The 20,860-nt window shown below is 32.3% G+C and overlaps 3 protein-coding genes across 4 annotated transcripts; all 3 read left to right on the forward strand.

Annotated features, from left to right (window-relative positions):
• On the forward strand, positions 714–1,956 carry LOC109357949 (AP2-like ethylene-responsive transcription factor ANT). Its single transcript, XM_019602005.1, has 3 exons — positions 714–1,032; positions 1,137–1,785; positions 1,890–1,956. Exons 1-3 carry the CDS (start codon positions 714–716, stop codon positions 1,954–1,956), a joined length of 1,035 nt encoding a protein of 344 aa, XP_019457550.1.
• LOC109357622 (AP2-like ethylene-responsive transcription factor ANT) lies at positions 5,844–9,258 on the forward strand. 2 transcript variants are annotated; one of them, XM_019601594.1, is made up of 10 exons: positions 5,844–6,129; positions 6,234–6,882; positions 7,054–7,136; positions 7,334–7,342; positions 7,435–7,523; positions 7,612–7,685; positions 7,788–7,838; positions 7,923–7,999; positions 8,329–8,648; positions 8,867–8,963. In XM_019601594.1, exons 1-10 carry the CDS (start codon positions 5,889–5,891, stop codon positions 8,867–8,869), a joined length of 1,596 nt encoding a protein of 531 aa, XP_019457139.1. In that variant the 5' UTR covers positions 5,844–5,888; the 3' UTR covers positions 8,870–8,963. The 2 variants fall into 2 exon arrangements, with proteins under 2 accessions (XP_019457139.1, XP_019457138.1); XM_019601593.1 differs by lacking the exon at positions 5,844–6,129 and having other exon boundaries at positions 6,520–6,882; positions 8,329–8,564; positions 8,632–8,648; positions 8,867–9,258.
• On the forward strand, positions 14,971–18,210 carry LOC109358505. The gene is made up of 4 exons (XM_019602768.1): positions 14,971–15,290; positions 15,596–15,791; positions 15,885–15,971; positions 17,846–18,210. Exons 1-4 carry the CDS (start codon positions 15,064–15,066, stop codon positions 17,993–17,995), a joined length of 660 nt encoding a protein of 219 aa, XP_019458313.1. The 5' UTR covers positions 14,971–15,063; the 3' UTR covers positions 17,996–18,210.

Below are 20,860 nucleotides of genomic sequence, written 5' to 3' on the forward strand. Positions count from 1 at the left end.
TCTTATTAAAAAAAATATTATAAGATTTTTTATTAGAATATAGAAAAATATGTTTTTAGTCCTTTCCCAAGTATTGTTCACTCTGTTGGGCATTTGCTCACTAGATTCAGCTAGTACAACAACTAGCATATTCAAGTTTCCAAGGCACACAGTATCAGAAATCTAACCATGAAAAGTTAATCTCTCCATTACCATTTTTGTTCATTTCTTCTTGTCCACTTTGATATTTTACTTTTGCTATAAATAAATGTATTTATACATATATTTATCTATGTTTGATTATGTGTTTAAGGAAAAGCTGAATGGGAGACATTTTTTATAAAGGAAAAAGAAAACAAGAATAGAGAAAGAAAAAGACATGTTTTTTTCTCATAAATACACAGATCCCTATGGAATGTAGTGGGTGCTTCCAAGCTTCCAACATTACTTGCTTGAACTCATTCTTTTTGTTTAGTTCAAAGATACAAGTTTTACTATGTTGTAGAGAAGTAGTAAGAGGTTACATATTTGAATATGAGCTCAATAAAAACATAGGAGTTTATAGATAGTGTTGGAAAATTTTGTTAGAGCTAAACAACAAAAAACCATGTCAACTAGATTTCTTGATATGATGATTTGTTTATTTCCTACCCAATGATTACTTTTCCTTACAGCTGCTAGTGTATAACAAGTTCAAACCTTTTTCATGTAAGGAAAAAAAAAAGGTGAAGATCATGGATGATAGCAATAGTAATTGCAACAATGATGATGGGAACAATGATAACTGGTTGGGGTTCTCTCTCTCACCCTACATGAAAATGGAGCCACCCCATCATCATCATAATCATCATGAACATGATGATGGTCAAGTTCAAGATCATAATCTATATTATCATCACTCTCAACAAGGTTCTGCTGTTTCTAACAGTACTGTTCCCACAAGCTTCTATTGGGAAAACAGTGCTTTTCATTCTCTTCCTTTGTCTATGATGCCTCTCAAATCTGATGGTTCACTTTGCATTATAGAAGCACTCAACAAATCACAAACACAAGGTTAGTAGCTTTTTTTTGTAACTTCCTCTTCAACTTCAAGTGTTTCTATTTTTTCATATAACATGTTTGAAAATCATGTTATGGCCTTGTTTTTCATATTGAAGTGATGATGCCAAGTTCATCTCCAAAACTTGAAGACTTCCTTGGTGGTGCAACTATGGGAAGTGACCAATATGGAGATTCTGAAAGAGAAGCAATGGCTCTAAGTTTAGACAGCATCTACTATAACCAAAATGCTCATGAGTCTCAAACAAGTAGAGACTTTCTTTCTGACCCTTTCAGGCAACATCCATATTATTCAGGCCTTGCTTGCAATAGTATTTACCAAACACCATTGGATGAAGAACAAGAAACCAAACAACCCCATGTCACAGTTTGCAGCAGCTCACAAATGCCTCAAGTGGGAGATGAAGGAACTGCTTGCTTCAAAAACTGGGAGCAGCAAGTGAATAATAGTACTACTAGCATTGGAGATGGTGTTATTGCTTCAGGTTCACCTTCAGGGTCTGTTGGTGTTGTTGGCAGAGTTAGTAGTGCACAACATTGTGGAAATTTGCAGTCTTTAAGCCTTTCCATGAGTCATGTTTCTCAGTCAAACTGTGTCACTGTTCCTTCTGGTACTACTCCTACTGAATCAGTGGTCATGGAAACCAAAAAGAGAGGGTCTTCTAAGCTTGGACAGAAGCATACTGTGCATAGGAAATCCATTGATACATTTGGGCAGAGAACTTCACAGTATAGAGGTGTCACGAGGTTACTAACTTCACCCCTTTATTATGCTTTTCATTACCTGAGATCCTCTATTGATTCCTTTTTAAAATGTTTTAAGTTTGTTTGTGGTGATTCTACTTTTGAAGCTATAATGTTTTGTTCACTTTTTTCAATCACTTTTCTAGTAAACTCTTGTTGGCTGTTGAAAGATAATTTGTAAGTTCTCATGTGGGTGTTCATAGAGCCTTAACGCTGTGAAACCTCAAGATCCTATTCTTTATTTTAACCATAGATAACTTTTAACCTATGCTTTTACTTACCACCACCTTCATAAATAGCGAAATGTTTAAATGGTTTGATGAGGAAGTCATCATTGCTTGCTTTGTGGATTGCTATAAGACATTGATATCATTACATTTGAAGATACGATATGCTCTGAACCAGACTTTGTCGGGATCGGAAATTAGATAAGTGAAATCTGAAAAAGTTTAATGAACGAAGTGAATAAAGTTATGGTTTGAACTTTACTAATAGTACATATAAAAAATAAACAAATTATGGTGTTTAATGGTTAGAGACAAAGTTAAGGAGATTAAAGGTTTAAGTCTCACATACAATAAATGCTAACCCTCTAAAATTATCAATTAAAAAAAGATAACTTACAATCTTACATTAACATGTCCTACCAACTTTAATTTTAATTCACTTGATTAAAACAAAAACATACCAGTCACATTGTAAAGATAACAAAAACATGTTTCATTTACCCAAAAAAAATGTGGAAGTTTAGTAGTGTAAGGTTCTACTAAAATTTTAAGATAATCAAAATGTTAAGAATTAAATTCTTAGAAATAATACTTATTGAAATGAGCAATCATGAACCCAAGTTTATTAGGTAAGAAATACCTTGATAGATAAAAAAAATGTTTCATTATATTTCACTTTCTTGGAGTTGGTGCATAACTAAACAAGACTAAAAAGTTTATGGCACTAATATTAAGTTGAGATTTTGTTTGAGAGGTAGGAATCAAATGGAGGAGGAGAGATTAAAGGAGAGAAAATGAAAAGAAATGGAAGGCGATTTTTCTATTGTTTGAGAGTATGAAATTTAGATGGAGATGATACTAATGATAATGTAAAAATATTTTTTATTTTTCCTTTAAAAATGTAATTAACATTTAGAAATGAATAATAAGATATAATTATATAATATACTAAAAATATTTAAGTATTTTGATATTTTATCTTCAAAACTCTCAAGTTATGATAACTTAAAAAATAGACAGATGAAAGGTTTTGAGAAATCCTCCAAAACTTTTCTCTCTCCTTCATTCAACTCTCAAACAAGGGGAAGACTTTCCAAAGTCATTTATTTTCTTCTCTTTTTCTCCAAAACTATACTCTAAAACAAAGCCTCAAGATCCAATAGTGTTTGAATGAAACGGAGATATCATATTTTAAGATGGTTTAATTCCTAAGAGTTAACTTGTTGGGAGAGATAACTAAACACGTTAAAAATGATTCCATGCTCAGAAGCTGAGGAAATTTTTTTGGTTGTACAAAAAAAATAGCATGTCCACCATCCTCTCGTAAATGAAAACGATCTTATTAAGGAAAAATATGAGATTTTGAAGGGCAAGATTTATCCAAATAAAATTGTTTCAATATCTGCCTACAGTGATTGATGAGCAAGGATTATATTATATCCAAATGTTCAACTTAAATCCGAGACAAAATTTGTGTTCCAAGGTTCTTCATTTGAAAATCCTTTTTAACTATTCTTCTGCCTTCAAGGTTTTTTCTAGACTCCATATTATGTTTAGCTCATCAACGTAGACAACCATAATTGCAAATGATGAGTTTTTTTTCTTATGAGAATACATTGATAAAGAATTATTTTCATTAATATCTATTTATGAATAATATAAAAATTTATATATAATAAATGCACAATTTAAATATATTTATTTAAATTTTTATATTTAAGAGTAAAATGAAAATTAAATATGAAAAATAATGATAGAATAACACTATAAAAATTCTTTCATTATCTATGCATACATTTTTTGGCTATGTTAATATCCATTTTTAATAAAATTTCTTACTCTTACCATTGTTCAAAATAAATTAGACATGGAGTTATTATTTAGAAAATATTTGTAAGCACGGACATTAATATAAAATATAAAACAAAATCCTATGAGGATAATTTATCTGTTAATAAAATTAATTATTTTATTTTCTAATATTTTCCACCGTTTAAGTTTTTTTCTCATTTTTTATGATCCTCTTCCTATCATACATCAATTATACACACCACTCTCCCTTAATTTTAATATATAGATCTTTCATTTCTCGTTTAAGTACAAGTCAAACAATTTTCTAATCAAGTACCTACATCTTTAAATACAATAGATGCTTTTAAATGAAATATAAAAATAAAAATAGATGCTTTTAGACTTTGCAGAATGCAGGGTGACACAGAATGGTACTGTACGAAATGACTGGATGGGCAGATATGTCCTGCCCGTCAAATCTATCTTAGGTCCCTCACTGTAATAAACAATTTTATTTTTCTTAAATTTGAAAAATATATTTTAATAATATTTTTACTTTTTCTTCCCGAGGATATATTATATATATTAATACATTATTAATTTTTCTGTGTATAATAATATTATTAATGTTATTACTCATATATATTTATATGTTATTTATCATATTCTAAAATACATGATTAAGCATTAACATTTAGGTTGACATATAATATTTATATCATAAAATATGTTGGTATTGTTGTAACCTTTAAATGAAGATCTCTCAACAAGTAGTATCAGAGTTGATGATTCGACGACTCAACTGAGTATTGAAGCGACAAGTGATCGATAGATCTATGAGGGATCCTTGTATCGAAAGTCTTCCTGACGACAGGTCAATGCAGCGTATTCTATTGATGAAAGGATAAGTCAATGGCAGTGCAAGTAGATAAAGAGCTGAACTCTGGTATATCCAATACTCGAAGGAGAACTCACACTTGAGGCGAGATATTAGGTATTTCAAGTGTGAATGAAGAAGTCACACATTGGGCAAAAATGAATGAGTTAAAAAGTATATAAGTGATAAAGTTTTATACAGTATGACCGTGTAATCCATCATTTATATTTAATCACTTCTTCATAAAAATTAATAAAAATAAATTATAAATATATTAATTATGCATAAATATTTATACTAATTTTATATATCAGGGAAATTGTTAAAAGAGAAATAATATACACATACATCATGTAAGTTATATACATTATATTTAATTATCATGACTAATTGATGATATACTATAAATCTTTAAAGTGTTCTTATTAAAAAAAATATTATAAGATTTTTTATTAGAATATAGAAAAATATGTTTTTAGTCCTTTCCCAAGTATTGTTCACTCTGTTGGGCATTTGCTCACTAGATTCAGCTAGTACAACAACTAGCATATTCAAGTTTCCAAGGCACACAGTATCAGAAATCTAACCATGAAAAGTTAATCTCTCCATTACCATTTTTGTTCATTTCTTCTTGTCCACTTTGATATTTTACTTTTGCTATAAATAAATGTATTTATACATATATTTATCTATGTTTGATTATGTGTTTAAGGAAAAGCTGAATGGGAGACATTTTTTATAAAGGAAAAAGAAAACAAGAATAGAGAAAGAAAAAGACATGTTTTTTTCTCATAAATACACAGATCCCTATGGAATGTAGTGGGTGCTTCCAAGCTTCCAACATTACTTGCTTGAACTCATTCTTTTTGTTTAGTTCAAAGATACAAGTTTTACTATGTTGTAGAGAAGTAGTAAGAGGTTACATATTTGAATATGAGCTCAATAAAAACATAGGAGTTTATAGATAGTGTTGGAAAATTTTGTTAGAGCTAAACAACAAAAAACCATGTCAACTAGATTTCTTGATATGATGATTTGTTTATTTCCTACCCAATGATTACTTTTCCTTACAGCTGCTAGTGTATAACAAGTTCAAACCTTTTTCATGTAAGGAAAAAAAAAAGGTGAAGATCATGGATGATAGCAATAGTAATTGCAACAATGATGATGGGAACAATGATAACTGGTTGGGGTTCTCTCTCTCACCCTACATGAAAATGGAGCCACCCCATCATCATCATAATCATCATGAACATGATGATGGTCAAGTTCAAGATCATAATCTATATTATCATCACTCTCAACAAGGTTCTGCTGTTTCTAACAGTACTGTTCCCACAAGCTTCTATTGGGAAAACAGTGCTTTTCATTCTCTTCCTTTGTCTATGATGCCTCTCAAATCTGATGGTTCACTTTGCATTATAGAAGCACTCAACAAATCACAAACACAAGGTTAGTAGCTTTTTTTTGTAACTTCCTCTTCAACTTCAAGTGTTTCTATTTTTTCATATAACATGTTTGAAAATCATGTTATGGCCTTGTTTTTCATATTGAAGTGATGATGCCAAGTTCATCTCCAAAACTTGAAGACTTCCTTGGTGGTGCAACTATGGGAAGTGACCAATATGGAGATTCTGAAAGAGAAGCAATGGCTCTAAGTTTAGACAGCATCTACTATAACCAAAATGCTCATGAGTCTCAAACAAGTAGAGACTTTCTTTCTGACCCTTTCAGGCAACATCCATATTATTCAGGCCTTGCTTGCAATAGTATTTACCAAACACCATTGGATGAAGAACAAGAAACCAAACAACCCCATGTCACAGTTTGCAGCAGCTCACAAATGCCTCAAGTGGGAGATGAAGGAACTGCTTGCTTCAAAAACTGGGAGCAGCAAGTGAATAATAGTACTACTAGCATTGGAGATGGTGTTATTGCTTCAGGTTCACCTTCAGGGTCTGTTGGTGTTGTTGGCAGAGTTAGTAGTGCACAACATTGTGGAAATTTGCAGTCTTTAAGCCTTTCCATGAGTCATGTTTCTCAGTCAAACTGTGTCACTGTTCCTTCTGGTACTACTCCTACTGAATCAGTGGTCATGGAAACCAAAAAGAGAGGGTCTTCTAAGCTTGGACAGAAGCATACTGTGCATAGGAAATCCATTGATACATTTGGGCAGAGAACTTCACAGTATAGAGGTGTCACGAGGTTACTAACTTCACCCCTTTATTATGCTTTTCATTACCTGAGATCCTCTATTGATTCCTTTTTAAAATGTTTTAAGTTTGTTTGTGGTGATTCTACTTTTGAAGCTATAATGTTTTGTTCACTTTTTTCAATCACTTTTCTAGTAAACTCTTGTTGGCTGTTGAAAATTAGGCATAGATGGACTGGTAGATATGAAGCACATTTGTGGGATAATAGTTGCAAGAAAGAAGGGCAAACAAGGAAAGGAAGACAAGGTTAGTGACCACAAATTAAAAGACTTTGACATTTTTTATATTAAATTGTTTGAAAGTTTTCTTTTTCTACTACAAATTTTGGTCCATTAATATTTAGTAAATAATCTGAGCTGTTGTTATTACTAACTTTAATCTATTGTATGTTCACACTTGTGTTGAATGTGGATGATGAATCAACAAAATGTTGCATAATGCAGTTTATTTAGGTAAGTCCTTTACCAAAAGCTTGCATTTTAAAGTTCAACACTCTTGCTATTGCTAAATTTCTAAGTTATCAATTTTTATTTGTGAACTCAAGGTGGATATGATATGGAAGAGAAAGCTGCAAGAGCATATGATCTTGCAGCTCTTAAGTATTGGGGATCTTCGACACATATAAACTTCCCGGTATATTTCATTTCTGTATCATATCTTACTCTTTTGAATCTTGTATATACTCCTAGGAGTCTCATTCTCTTTCTCTTCTCTTTGGTAGCTACAAAATTACCAAATGCAACTTGAAGAAATGAAAAACATGAGCAGGCAGGAATTCGTTGCTCACTTGAGAAGGTAGAGACACTGATTGTTAATTTATTATGTTGCCAAAAGCTACCAATGAGTACTATGTTCAATGATTAATTGATGATCAAGTTTCTGATTGCTTTTTTGCAGAAAGAGCAGTGGATTTTCAAGGGGTGCTTCAATATACAGAGGGGTGACAAGGTTCTTGTGGTTTTATATTACTTTTTCATGTGACTTAGAAACATTTGATTAATTTTTTTATATAAACTTTTTAATGTTATGAAGGCACCACCAACATGGAAGATGGCAAGCAAGAATAGGTAGAGTTGCAGGAAATAAGGACCTTTATCTTGGGACATTCAGTAAGTCCTTCCAAAAAGCATCATATTCCTAGTACTGCATTACTAAAACTGATACAATATAACATTGAACTTTAGTATTCAAATTATGTAACACAATGCTTATAAGGCACTAGCATGCTTAAAGCAGTTTTAGGACTTGGTCTTTAGCTCTTCATGCTAGCTAGTGAGTGGTAATGCTTTTTGTAAGGCTGAACATATGCTACTTTGGACTATGACAAGTCACTTTTTTTAAGGCTGTTCTTTAAGAAAAGGGTCTCATGAAAGTTCCTATTTTTCTAAATGCCCTTTGATTAAATTTGATGATTTTTTGTTATTGAATGTAAATTAAGGTACACAAGAGGAAGCAGCTGAAGCATATGATGTAGCAGCAATCAAATTTCGCGGCGTAAACGCCGTGACTAACTTTGACATATCTAGATACCATGTTGAAAATATCATGGCCAGTAATACCCTACTTACTGGAGAGCAAGCAAGGAGAAACAACAAAGATAGTGAACCAAGAACTGAGACAATTAAGTATAATGTTGTATCAAGCCAGATCAGTAACAAAGAAGAACTTGAAGCTGCAAACAACAACAATGAAACCAATGGTTCAGATTGGAATATGGTATTGTATCATCAATCACCACAACAGCAACAACAAAAACAACAGTCAGATTCAAATAGTTCTGACCATAAAGCTATGAACTGTGGAAATTATAGAAATCCTGCTTTTTCTATGGCCCTACATGGTCTCATAGGAACTGATTCAGTAGGATCTAGCAACCAAACTATGCTAGATCATGACTCTACTATTAAGGTAGGGACTCATTTTTCAAATCAGTCTTCTTTGGTGACCAATTTAAGCAGTCCAAGAGAATGCAGCCCTGATAAAACTGGCCCTACATTACTCTTTCCAAATCCTCCAATAGGGTCAACAAAGATTGTTAGCCCCATTGCTACTACTAGTGTTAGTTCATGGTTTCCCTCACGAGCTATATCAATGTCTCACTTGCCAGTTTTTGCTGCTTGGAATGATGCCTAGAGATACTATTGATATATCCTCATTTTTTGTCACATGTTGAAGTTTTGCATGTGAGTGGATGGTGGATAAGTCTTGTAGTAACATTAACATTGACAGTATGTATGTTTCAAGAATTTGGTGGATGGTGGGGGCACTTCTGTGTTTCCTTTTCTAACATACCCATTTGGCTTTATATGGAGAATGTGCTAATGGGAGGGAAAGTATAAATTAAGAATGGGAAAAACTTATGTGAAGATGTATACAACTAGTCATAGAGATAATTGCATTTATGTTCTTTTGGTTTATAACCAAATTTTAATTCGAACTGAAAAACTTGTGTGGAGACATATTTAATATGTTATATTTGGATACAAGTACAATTTATGTTTTTTTCTTAATATAATTTAGGATTAAATTTTAATTTTAATTAAATTTGTAATGTGTTGTAAAGGTTTTTTGTTAGTAGTCTCTTATATGTCTTTATACAAGTCTTTTCATAAGAAGAAATGATTAACAATTAAGGAGATAAATTATATGCAAGAAATGATTAACAATTAAGGAGATAAATTATATGCTGCTAGTAATGTCATATTTTATTATTTTTTATAAAAATATTTCTAAAATTAAATAAAATTGAATACATGTTATATTTTTACTCTTTGGATAAGATAAATTATCTTCCAATAGGCATAAGATACATTATTCTCATCTATGAAATGATGTGACAAAGGATGAAGGTGGCCCTTACATTATTGAATTTGCTTTTTTTGGTGATGTACCTTTTTCTAGGCCCAACTAAGTAACAAGTAACTCCATGTTTTACCTATAATGCAAAAAGGTATATCGTTTGATCACATCATCTCATTTTGTTGCCGATTTATTCTTCAATCTCCATAACACCATCATTGCATGCACCTTTATTGTCTTCCGCTTTCTTCAAAGGTAACAATAGTCCACTACTTCAGTCGTCATTCAAAAGATAAAAAGGGGTATGGTAGATGTGAATGAATTCCTTTGTGTTATTTATTGTGATTGTGATTTGATCATGTAGAACGTGTAGATAGATATCATTTTCTTTTTACTTTTTGTAACCTATGCACTTTAAACAAGAAAAACGCTAAGTTTTTATTATTGGGAGAAATCTCCTAACATTTTAATGAATAAAGATATGATGTATTTAATTTTCCAATAAAAACATGTTTTTTGGCTTGCTTATCACGTGTTACAAAAACCTATAGATTTTTATTAGTAGCTTCAATTTGTATTTGTGAAGAAGAAAATTAGTCCTCAATCCGTAATTCTCCTTTTAAGAAAAAAAAAATGTAGACATTATTGTACTGAAGTTTTTGGCTGCCTATTTGTCATAATTAGTAGGGGACACTTTCAATTTTTTACTTAAAGAAAAAGCCATTATATGGTTAAAAATTACTGTAACTTTTTTTCCTTCGTTAAACTATCCAAATTCCAAAGAGACATTTTGGGGCATAAAAGGGATTCCATGTCTTTGTCATGAATTGCTTTAGAGTTTAGAGCCCTAAGACAAATAGAGTTCATCCTTTTATTGAGTGTTTTGCTTTCCTAAGTGTGTATCCCTCCTGTTTTAAGTATTTGTGCTCGATTGCAATCTTGATTTTTACCGTAACATTGGATGTTAACGAAATAAACCAGAAATATGGAAATAGATCTATCCTAACTTATGTTGGGAATAGGTGTTTTTTGTGCATGGAAAAAATAACATGTTAACAATAATCCAAATTATTTGTAACATTGCACAAGTTTTTCAAGAAGAGATGAAAGATACAGGTTCTAGACTTGTAGTGATTGATATATAATGGTGGTGGATGAGTAATCGGTTTGAAGTATCCAGCTGTTTTCTCTACTATAATTTTTCTACAAGCTGTTCTCTAAAATAACAATGGTTCCCTTTATTTTAAGTTATTTTTTACCAATACTTTTAAGCAATTATGTAATATCTATACACTATTTATATAAAAATTTATATATATTTATTATATAATTCACCGTTTATTGGATTATCTTTTTTTAAGAGAGAATAATAATTAAATATAAATAATAAATAATATAGTAACAATATATAAAACTCATACTATTTTTCATCTTTAAACCATTCACAAGGATTTAGTGTAAGTGGAAGACAACGATATATCCTAATTAGCTTATTTCATTTGAATTAGGGTATTGACATTTGATGTAAGTAGTGACCCATGAGCTTCTGGTTACCCTGTTAGCCATATAGTGTACCCAATTGTCAAGAAAAAGAAGGAAATAAGTTTGCATAATTCATGGTACCATTTGCTATGATAGAATGTGAAATGACCTTCATTATATTCAATTTTCCATTTATATGAAACCCTACATTAGAATAATCAATTTTACCAATAAAATATTAATCTAGTGTGTAAAAATCTATTAAATTCTCATAAAAATTAAAATGTCAAACGTTTGGCTTATGTAAACGATACTTTTGGGGGCAGCCACACCCCCAAAATGTGATGGATAATATCAAAAAAATACTCCACATTTCTCAAGCCTAACAATTGTAAAATAATAATCACAAAGAACAATAACAACTAACATATAACCCAATTTTCGAAGTTAATATGCCTACGAACTCTATATCTACCAAAATGAAAAATTAATCTACCCAAAAGGTCCCCCCACGCTGCATGCATTGTAACAGAGATGGTCCCCGAAATATATGTTGATTGAAACTCCAAATCTTGTGTCATATTTCTTGGGTGTGAGAAAAACTTGCATAGAGACACATACGCCACGTCATATTTAGAGACAAGTGTATTTATGTTTTTTATACTATCATTTATGACTAAATTTTAATTGGAATTAAATATTTAATATATTGACAATATTTTATTGGTTGTCTCCACATAGATGTCTCTCAACCCAAGTCTTTCTCATATTAGCATAGGAGCGCAGGGGGGACCTAGAAAAACGTTGTGAAATGTGAATATCTTTGCTGTTAATAAGGAAAGAATAATGGATGTCCCCTACAGACCAACCATATATGTTTCATCCAAGGAGGCTTTTAGTCTGATTCACAGTTACCAGGTACGTGATTCATATGTTGTCATTTTTTTACTTTATTATTTACAAGACTAATATGGTACTGGTATACATTAGACTGAATTTGATACATTATAGGTAGGATAAATGAGTGAATCATATAAATATGATTTGATTATAATAGATTCTAGGATGAAGTTGAGACTTGAGATAACTCCTTCATTGTTAACTAACAAAATACATGGACAAAGGAAACGGCTCTACAAGTCCGTTTTAAGGAATTAAATGAAAAGGGGGTTTTATAGTAATTTCACAAATATATTCCATGGTGGAGGAGGGTACACATCTGGTGTCTCGTACATTGTGTCACTCCATGTGCCATGAACATGTGATTGATTAGAAAAAATATATTTAAATTAAAATTTAATTATTAATTATTTTTCTGAGCAATTATAAGTTCATGACACAAACTGTATCATTGCGGAGCAATACCCTAAGACGTGAAAGAAAGATATAGCTGTTGGCAATTAATTTAGAAATGTCCTCAACTGCTTCGTCTTCTATGTTTTAAAAATGATTGTAACTTATATGTCTCGTTTTTTCAGTTGTCGTGCATATTATGTGGCCAAGGGCATGTCAAGTGAAAGTGAGTGTGCATTGTGGAGTATTAGTTACTACTGCCTTTGTTTTTTTTTTGGTGCATTAGTTACTACAGTCTGTCTGTTGCGGTATTATATATTCATTTCGCATCACTATATATCATATATTTTGAACCCTGACATATTAAATTTGAATTATTTTTGTACTCACATAATGTCAGGCTTAAACTTAGGCATGGATAATATAGAGCTCCCCATACCAATTAAATTATTAAACATAACTAAATTTGTTTTGGTAAAGTTTTCTTGAATTTAGATTCCTGAAAAGAATTACAAAAAAATCTCAAACTTAATGTATAGAATGAGGATCAATTGTCGCATGAAGTGCCTCTATTCCTCTCCCCATCTTTCAAATGTTGACATAAGGAATACAAGTGAGATGAGAGAAAATTTGTTCATTGATATTAAAGTTATAAAATAAAATTATATATCATTTTCCACGTATTTTGAATGATTGGGATATGAATATGGAAAAAATTATAAGACTGTTAATCATTGTTCTAATTTAACCTAAAAGATGATAGAATATGATGGTGGATTACAAACATTCTTGTCAATATTCTGAATGTGCGATTAAGGTTAGAATATATGTACCTAACCACCTTGTTAACTGGGAGATTGTTATATGTTGGTCGGGGTTCAAGGTCATTAAGAAAGGGGAATCCCAAATTTCTAAATTATTACTAGCAATTTTGATTGTTAATACTAATTGAAAAAGTATTTCATGTTCTCAAATTTGTATTTATCACTATTTGGTGTAAATTTTTATCTTTAAATTTTATAAATTAAGGTTGCAATTTTTGTTTGGCCTCACAATTTTCATGACCACTTCATTTTTATTCAAATTTAAGTATCAAAAATTCACATAATTATATTTTTATAAATTAGGGACTAATTGTTTTTCCCAAGGCCGACATAATATTGTAATAAGCCTTTCGTGTTGATAGTTAGATATGAGATTGGGCCCTGAATCCAGTCCATATAAGGTGTTCTTGGACTAAGATGATGATGTTTTTGTGTCTAGGTGAAGTTCCACAATGACAAGGATGTATGTAAATTCTTATATTGTATGCACAGTGGAATAGAATAAGATTCCTAAAAAACAAAACAAAAGCAATATATAATGTCACTGTTCTTTTTATTTATGATGAGACATTTTTATTCTCAAAAGTAAGAAAGAATTTCTTTCTCAAATAATGGAAAGGATATTATTCTAGTGGGATAATACATTTTTTTTGGGAACTTTTGCTGAGGATGTATGTAATAGGACTTGGCATGTGATAAAAATATTACCTTTTGGATCGAAAATTATAATTCTTGTGATGTTGATTTTGAATTATAATCATGAACACAAGAATAAACTAACTTGAATCCTATAATGATAACCAGGAGTGCAACAAAAGTAGGTGCACCTTTATCGTTATCAACAAAAACAAGGTTGCAAACCTTCAAGGTGTGCCACTGAAGACTCACTCATTCATTGTAGTGTAAGAATGAAGAAGAGAATTAATAATTATTATTTCTCATTCAAGAGAGTGATTAAGGTTGCCTCTTGCCTATCTTTATATTTATGTGTCTAACACAATGACTTAAAAGTCCAATTGTACTATTTAAGGTAGTATTTGGCTAGATCTGATAAAGCTGTAGGAAGTATGGCCATTAGAACGACTTTCATGTACATTTACTCGTTCAAAATTTTATTATCTCCACTTTAACTTGTTCTAAGTATGTTACATTGTGATAGAAGGCTGGTCCAGGTTATAAGGAAATCAACTCATAGCTAATTTCGAATCCTATTGACGGTGTGAGTACTGAGCACCTCATTAACAAATAATTTATGAATATCTTTATAAATATTATTAGACCCTTAAAGCTTACCTTCTTGAGTCCGTGAACTTAGGTAAGTTTTTTTATAATAAATTGATTATCTTGTAAAATTAATTTACATACTAATTTTTTAGTTAATCAATTATCCTAAAATCACATTTTTAACTAACTCCTTAATGGAATATATTTTTAAATAATCAATTATGTATATGTATTTTCTTAACAAAAAATGTAACTTAGATCACACATACACCTCGTGAGTGTATTTTTGAAGAAAAGACAATGGGTGAGGGAGTGAGTGGGAGAAGTTGAAGAAATAGAGGATGATTGTGTAACTAGAAAAGGTGGAGAGGCAGTTTTGTAAAATCATGAAAATTGGGTGTGGATATTAAAGTGTGGGGTGAATTTTAAACCTTTTTAAGTCCTCAAGGCCACAACAATTTATAAACCCATCTCATAATTTCAAAGCTCAGAAGAAAATAATAAGAAACGACCGTGGAGTTTGGCGGGAAAATTGGGTTCCATAGTGAGAAATGGAGTTTGAATGCTGCGATGTGAGTATTTGGAAGGAGGCACTGTGTGGTTACGCATCTCAAATAAAGTCTCTATCCGTGAACAAGAAATCGAATTTGGTTTCTCTTGACGAGTTCTATTGCAATCAACTCCCTTCAATCATTCACCAACGAAACCCTAATCCTTTCATCACCACTCATGAACTTTCTCAGCTCATGCAATGGAAGCTCACCCGTGGAAAATGGAGGTTTCTTACTCATCTCACTCTCGTTGTTATACAATATCTACTTTGTTTATGTTAATTATTAGTTAAATTAGTCTTTTTAGTAGTGTAAAAAAGTTGGGCAAGTGCACGAGACTCCCACTTAGTGGAGTCCGGGAGAGTAAATATAAGTAGTCTTACTTGCAAGTGAAAAGACTGTTTCTAGGATGCAATAGTCTGTCTATAAGTAATTATTTTGACCCAAAGTTGAGCTTCTTCATTTCTCACTAAATTGGAAGACACTTTTCATGAAAGGATTAGATGTATTTACTTGAATTTAATAATTTCAGGCCACGTCTGTTGGATTTTGTTTCTGCTCTAGATGACACTGTTGTCAAAACCGCCTCTCAGAAGGCTTTTCAGAGTCTTCCTGATATATCCAAAGCCATTTCCGAACTAACCGTGTTGAAAGGTGTTGGTCCTGCAACTGCCTCCGCCGTTTTGGCTGCTTTTGCTCCTGAGTTAGCCCCCTTCATGTCTGATGAGGTCTACCTTTGGTTTCACTCAAATTTACAGTTCCGCACCTTCATGATTTATTTGGTTTTTATAGCTCGCTATGAAATATTGGCTTTGCTACAGGCTATGGAGGCAGCTCTTGGAAACTCAAAAGATTATTCGCTGAAGCAATATCTAGCATTCATCGATAAATTACAGACGAAAGCAAAGGTATTATTCAATGATGGGGTGCATGTATGGATTACCTTGTGTGGTTCTTTTATTTATCAATTTAGACTCCCCTGAACTAATACTGGATTAGTTAGTTCCTTCTTAATTCTTTAAAATCTCTTTTGAACAAAATCCAGTACAGCCTAAGCATAAAAGGGTACATGTTTGTGTTTTAGTATAGTAATTGATAGGGCAAATCATAAGTGCACGATCATGTCGTCAAGTAATAAAATATTGATCCCACGATGACTGAAAAACTCCTTTAATTATAATAATTAATTTATCTTTAACTCAAATAGGAATTAAAAGTGAATTTAGAACAATTGACAAGAATAATTATGAAAATGATTGAAATCTAATTTAGGAAGAGTTCTCAGGATAAGGGTTACCGTCTTTACACTCGCAAATCATTGTTGTACTCATTTTCATGAACTTTAAGTTGTGAGGGTGAATTGCTCTTTGATATGTGTCATCCTCTCTCGAGCTTCGGCACGTGTACTCAATTGAAGTCACACCTACTCTCGTGGTACGGTTATTAATCAAATCATTTACTTTGATCTTTCTATCCAATCGCTTCGTAGCAACCTAAGTTGAATTCCAGAAACTCCTAAGAATCCTAATACTAGTCTCATGAATTAGGATTCTAGTTTGAATAACTGAATGGTCAGATAGTTGGGTTCACCTCTCGGTCATTCCACGATGTATCTAAGAGGTATAATTTGTTGGTCAGACAACTCATGAATAAAACTCAGTTTAATGATTCTAATCACAACACTCCATGAAACATAAGTAAGAACAAATATTTATTGAATGTAAAAGGGCATAGCTCCAATCCTAGAAACAAAGGGAATTACTCACTCATAATGGAGAAAAAAATACCAAATTCTAAATTAGATAATTGTAATATAAAGTGTATCATCCTTGAGGGAGAACCCTCATTTATCCTATTTACAACATATTGGGTTAAGCCCAACAAAATAGATCTAAAAAAAGAAATATAATATAACATTTATGATTTCTTTTAGTCCTTCAATTGGTCTTCGCATAGCCTCAACACTGAATTTCATTTTCTTGCACTTAATCTCTACTCTTTTTTGCTTTAATCTATCCAAACTGCACAACACATCCAAAAATACCCACTCAACCCGAACAAAGAGAAATAAAAGCTAAAAACAATCATAAAAATTCTAATTATGTCCTACAATGCAAGTTAAATGCAATGCAAATGTAGTATAATTTCACACTTATCATTAATATAGCAGTAGATTAATTTAATGATCAAAGCAAATTGCAATTGTGATAATCTGATAATGTAATTGTCAATATTGATAAAAGTAAGTACAATATTTCCAATTTTCCAATGGAGACCATGATATCCCTTTCTTTTTCTCTTTTGATTTTAATTTGGGCTTCAAGTTTGGTGATAGAGAAATCATGTTTTATGAGTTTGTGGTAGATAAATCATGTTTAATGAGTATTATCTCATCTTCTGTCACACTAATAGATTGGTAGATACTGGTTCGTTCGGAATGTAGTGATTAATAGAAAGAATGGGAATCTTTTTTAGCATCCTCCTCCTTCTCTGGATCAATGGAATCCAAAGGGAAGAAGAACAAGAATGACTTACAAGCAAAGTCTCTAGGGTTTCGAGATCCTGGTGTCTCCCTCCAAAATTTTCTGTCTCTATTTATAGCATGCTAACTAATTTACTAGCTCTAACAATTTCACTGAAAAGGCATGCTCTTAACTAACAAGGCCTTAACTAATAGAGGCTGCCCCACTTGGGGGTCTATTACTAACATAGATGAAGAAGTTACTCTACCCTCCCATGTTTTGACTGTTTTGTTGAGTATCTGGTGCAAAATGATTTGCAGGATCTAAGTTCAGAAGGTGTTTCCTTTACCCCATCAGATGTAGAAAGAGCTTTGTGGAGTTACGCTGTAGGGAAGTCATCAGCACCCCAGTTAAATCAGGACCCTAAGACCAATCCAAAAAAGAGCTCTAAAAGGAAGAGAAAAAATTGATTGAAATCACAGGTAATATTGTTCTTGCTTGATTATTTAGCTTTATCCCCTGGTTTGAGGATTTGTCCTTCAACAATTGGATAGTACTAGTCACTACTTATTGTAAGACAATTTAGTTTTAATTTGTGGGCAAATTTAAGATTATTGTTTCCTGCTAATATTCCTTCTGAATCTGAGCTTATGTAGAACTTTAGTGCTTGCATGCATGTTTTTGGTCTTCATCTGATTGATACTAACACAATGTGTGCGCTAAAGTTTTCTGAAATATGTAGTACTATGAGTTAAGTGTTGATAAACAAATACTGTAACTAGCTCCTCAGATAGCCTTAGGCGAGTGAAGATGTGTATTTATAGTGATCTAGACTGTAATATTTTCCACTATTTGAAATGAGGAGTGCTACTAACACTCCTTTAAACCCTTACCACCTAATTTGTCCATGCCATCTTATCTTTACTTGTTCACTGTTAATTTAAGTTTCTATCTATAAAAAAATAATCTGAACTTTTTTTCCTTTCTGTTGTTTAGAACATTGAATGCCACAATCCTCCCTCAAACTTCAAGTTCTCATCAAATAATAACATTCTTTCAAAAACTTGATGCAAAAATCAGAATGCAAAGAACATGGTTTTATGCATTCTGGTAGATGAACATGAGGTGAAAATGAATCATAAGATTAAAAGCATTTGTTATTGAAGTGTTTACTGAAATATTGAATCACTTCATCTAGCAGCAGTTTCCAATTGTTTCAAACTTTACAAAAATTATGATATAAGCTAGATTTTTTATTTTTCTCAAGAGGCTATGGGTGTTGTATTTATCCATGGAATGCTATAATAAGCCACAAAAGTGCCTCAAATTACATTTCAACTCTTGCAAGAGTTCATAGGTTATTGGATGTAAATAGTTCAGTTTTCTGTTATTGTAAATTAAGTTACAAAGTTAATTACAGGATTAGTTTTGCACAACTGTAAAGTTGTTAGATAAGCTTGTATATAAGATGTACTCTTGATCATTATCAATACACAATTATGATTGATCATTTTCTTGCCTTATAACATGGTATCAGAAGGAAATTAATTCCTCTCTACACTCTTCGCAACAGTTTTTTTTTCCTTCTCTATAACAATCTTCTTCTACCTCTCTCTCCTTTTTCTTTCCTCCATGGCCACAACTTCAGTAACTCTTGCATCATTACAAGATGCCACACATGATTACTATATCCATCCGAACGAAAATCCATCGCTTGTTCTTGTTACTTCGATTCTTGAAGGTCACAATTATCATGGATGGGCTTGCACAATGACTATGTCGCTGGAGATGAAAAACAAGTTTGGTTTTGTCAATGGTTCAATTCCTTGTCCAGCTGCTATTGATCCAATGGTTCTACCATGGAGCGATGCAATAATCTAGTGTTATCATGGATCAATCATTCTGTTTCTCATGAGATTGCTACAAGCATTCTTTGGACTGACACAACAGCCACGACATGGAAGGACCTCAAAGATCGATTCTCCCAAGGTAATTTTGTCTGAATTTCACAATTGCATCAAGATCTTTATAACATGCATCAATCTGACCTAACTGTTTCTGCTTACTATACTAAAATGAAGATTCTCTGGGATGAACTTTGTAACTATCGTCCTATTTCTGATTGTAAATCCAGTGATCCGTGTTGTTGTGATGTTTCAAAAACAATGAAACAGTATCGAGAAAATGATTATGCATTGTGTTTCTTAAGAGGATTGAATGATAACTATTCTCATGTAAGATCTCAAATCCTTCTCATGGATCCTTTGCTTTCTCTGAACAAGATATTTTCGATGATAGTCCAACAAGAGAGGCAATTACAGATAGGAATTCTTCATAACCTTTAGTTATGGCAGCACAAGTTCACCAACAATCCTATTCTCAGGCTAAACTTCCACCTTCTTCACCTTATGGTAGAGGAAAGGCATCACATCATACTGATTATGGTAGAGGAAAGGTGTCACATCAAGGTTCCAAGAATGGATACTCATGATGAAAATTTGGTGTGCCTAGACAATGCACACATTGTGGAAGGACAAATCACACTAAGACACATATTTTCTGATACATGGCTTACCACCTGGCTTCAAGTCAAAAAGGGTTCACAATGTTACCACAGAATCCTCTGCACTTCCTCATTCTTCTGATGAATCCTCAATTTTGGGACTTTCTGAAGAACAAATTCATGGTTTATTAGCTCTTCTTCCTCATACCAATCCTACAACCACACATTCTGCTAATCTTGTGAGCTCTCATAATATTTCTACTTCTTCCCAGGATCAAGGTAATGCATGTTCTCAATGGATTCTAGACACAAGAGCCACTAATCACATATCTAGTTCTCTGTCCTATTTTACTTCTTATCATAGAATAAATCCTATCCCAGTGTGTCTTCCTAATAAAGATTCATCATTAGCTCATTTCTCTGGCACTGTTTTACTAAATCCACAACTTATCTTGCATAATGTTCTTTTTGTTCCCAATTTCTCAGTCAATTTGATTTCAGTCACCAAATCAACCAAATCCTTGTCTTGTAAACTTGATGTTTCTGAGTTTTCTTGTGTCATACAGGACAAGTCATCACTGAAGATGATTGGGAAACCTGAAGAAAGAGATAGCTTGTATGTCATGATAGTTCTCTACACCTACTTACTTTGGTCCCTTAGCTACTATACACTGTGAATTCTATAGTTTTATCCACAATAAAACCTAGCCCTGTTGATATATGGCACTTAAGACTAGGTCACCCTTCCTTTTCTTGTTATAACAAATTACCAAGCATGTATGATCATATACCTGAATCAAATGTACACATTGTGATACTTGTCACTATTCCA

The sequence above is a fragment of the Lupinus angustifolius genome, chromosome LG10 (genome assembly GCF_001865875.1).
Source record: "Lupinus angustifolius cultivar Tanjil chromosome LG10, LupAngTanjil_v1.0, whole genome shotgun sequence".
Taxonomy (NCBI): Eukaryota; Viridiplantae; Streptophyta; class Magnoliopsida; order Fabales; family Fabaceae; genus Lupinus; species Lupinus angustifolius.

Bases quoted from the DNA above. Each gene is read 5' to 3' on its own strand.
- LOC109357949 (XM_019602005.1), top strand. From the start codon at position 714: ATGGATGATAGCAATAGTAATTGCAACAATGATGATGGGAACAATGAT. The intron at 1,033-1,136 runs GTTAGTAGCTTT...TTCATATTGAAG, and splicing joins CAACAAATCACAAACACAAG to TGATGATGCCAAGTTCATCT. The intron at 1,786-1,889 runs GTTACTAACTTC...CTACTTTTGAAG, and splicing joins CAGTATAGAGGTGTCACGAG to CTATAATGTTTTGTTCACTT.
- LOC109357622 (XM_019601594.1), top strand. From the start codon at position 5,889: ATGAAAATGGAGCCACCCCATCATCATCATAATCATCATGAACATGAT. The intron at 6,130-6,233 runs GTTAGTAGCTTT...TTCATATTGAAG, and splicing joins CAACAAATCACAAACACAAG to TGATGATGCCAAGTTCATCT. The intron at 7,524-7,611 runs GTATATTTCATT...TCTCTTTGGTAG, and splicing joins CGACACATATAAACTTCCCG to CTACAAAATTACCAAATGCA.
- LOC109358505 (XM_019602768.1), top strand. From the start codon at position 15,064: ATGGAGTTTGAATGCTGCGATGTGAGTATTTGGAAGGAGGCACTGTGT. The intron at 15,792-15,884 runs GTCTACCTTTGG...GCTTTGCTACAG, and splicing joins CCCCCTTCATGTCTGATGAG to GCTATGGAGGCAGCTCTTGG. The intron at 15,972-17,845 runs GTATTATTCAAT...AATGATTTGCAG, and splicing joins AATTACAGACGAAAGCAAAG to GATCTAAGTTCAGAAGGTGT.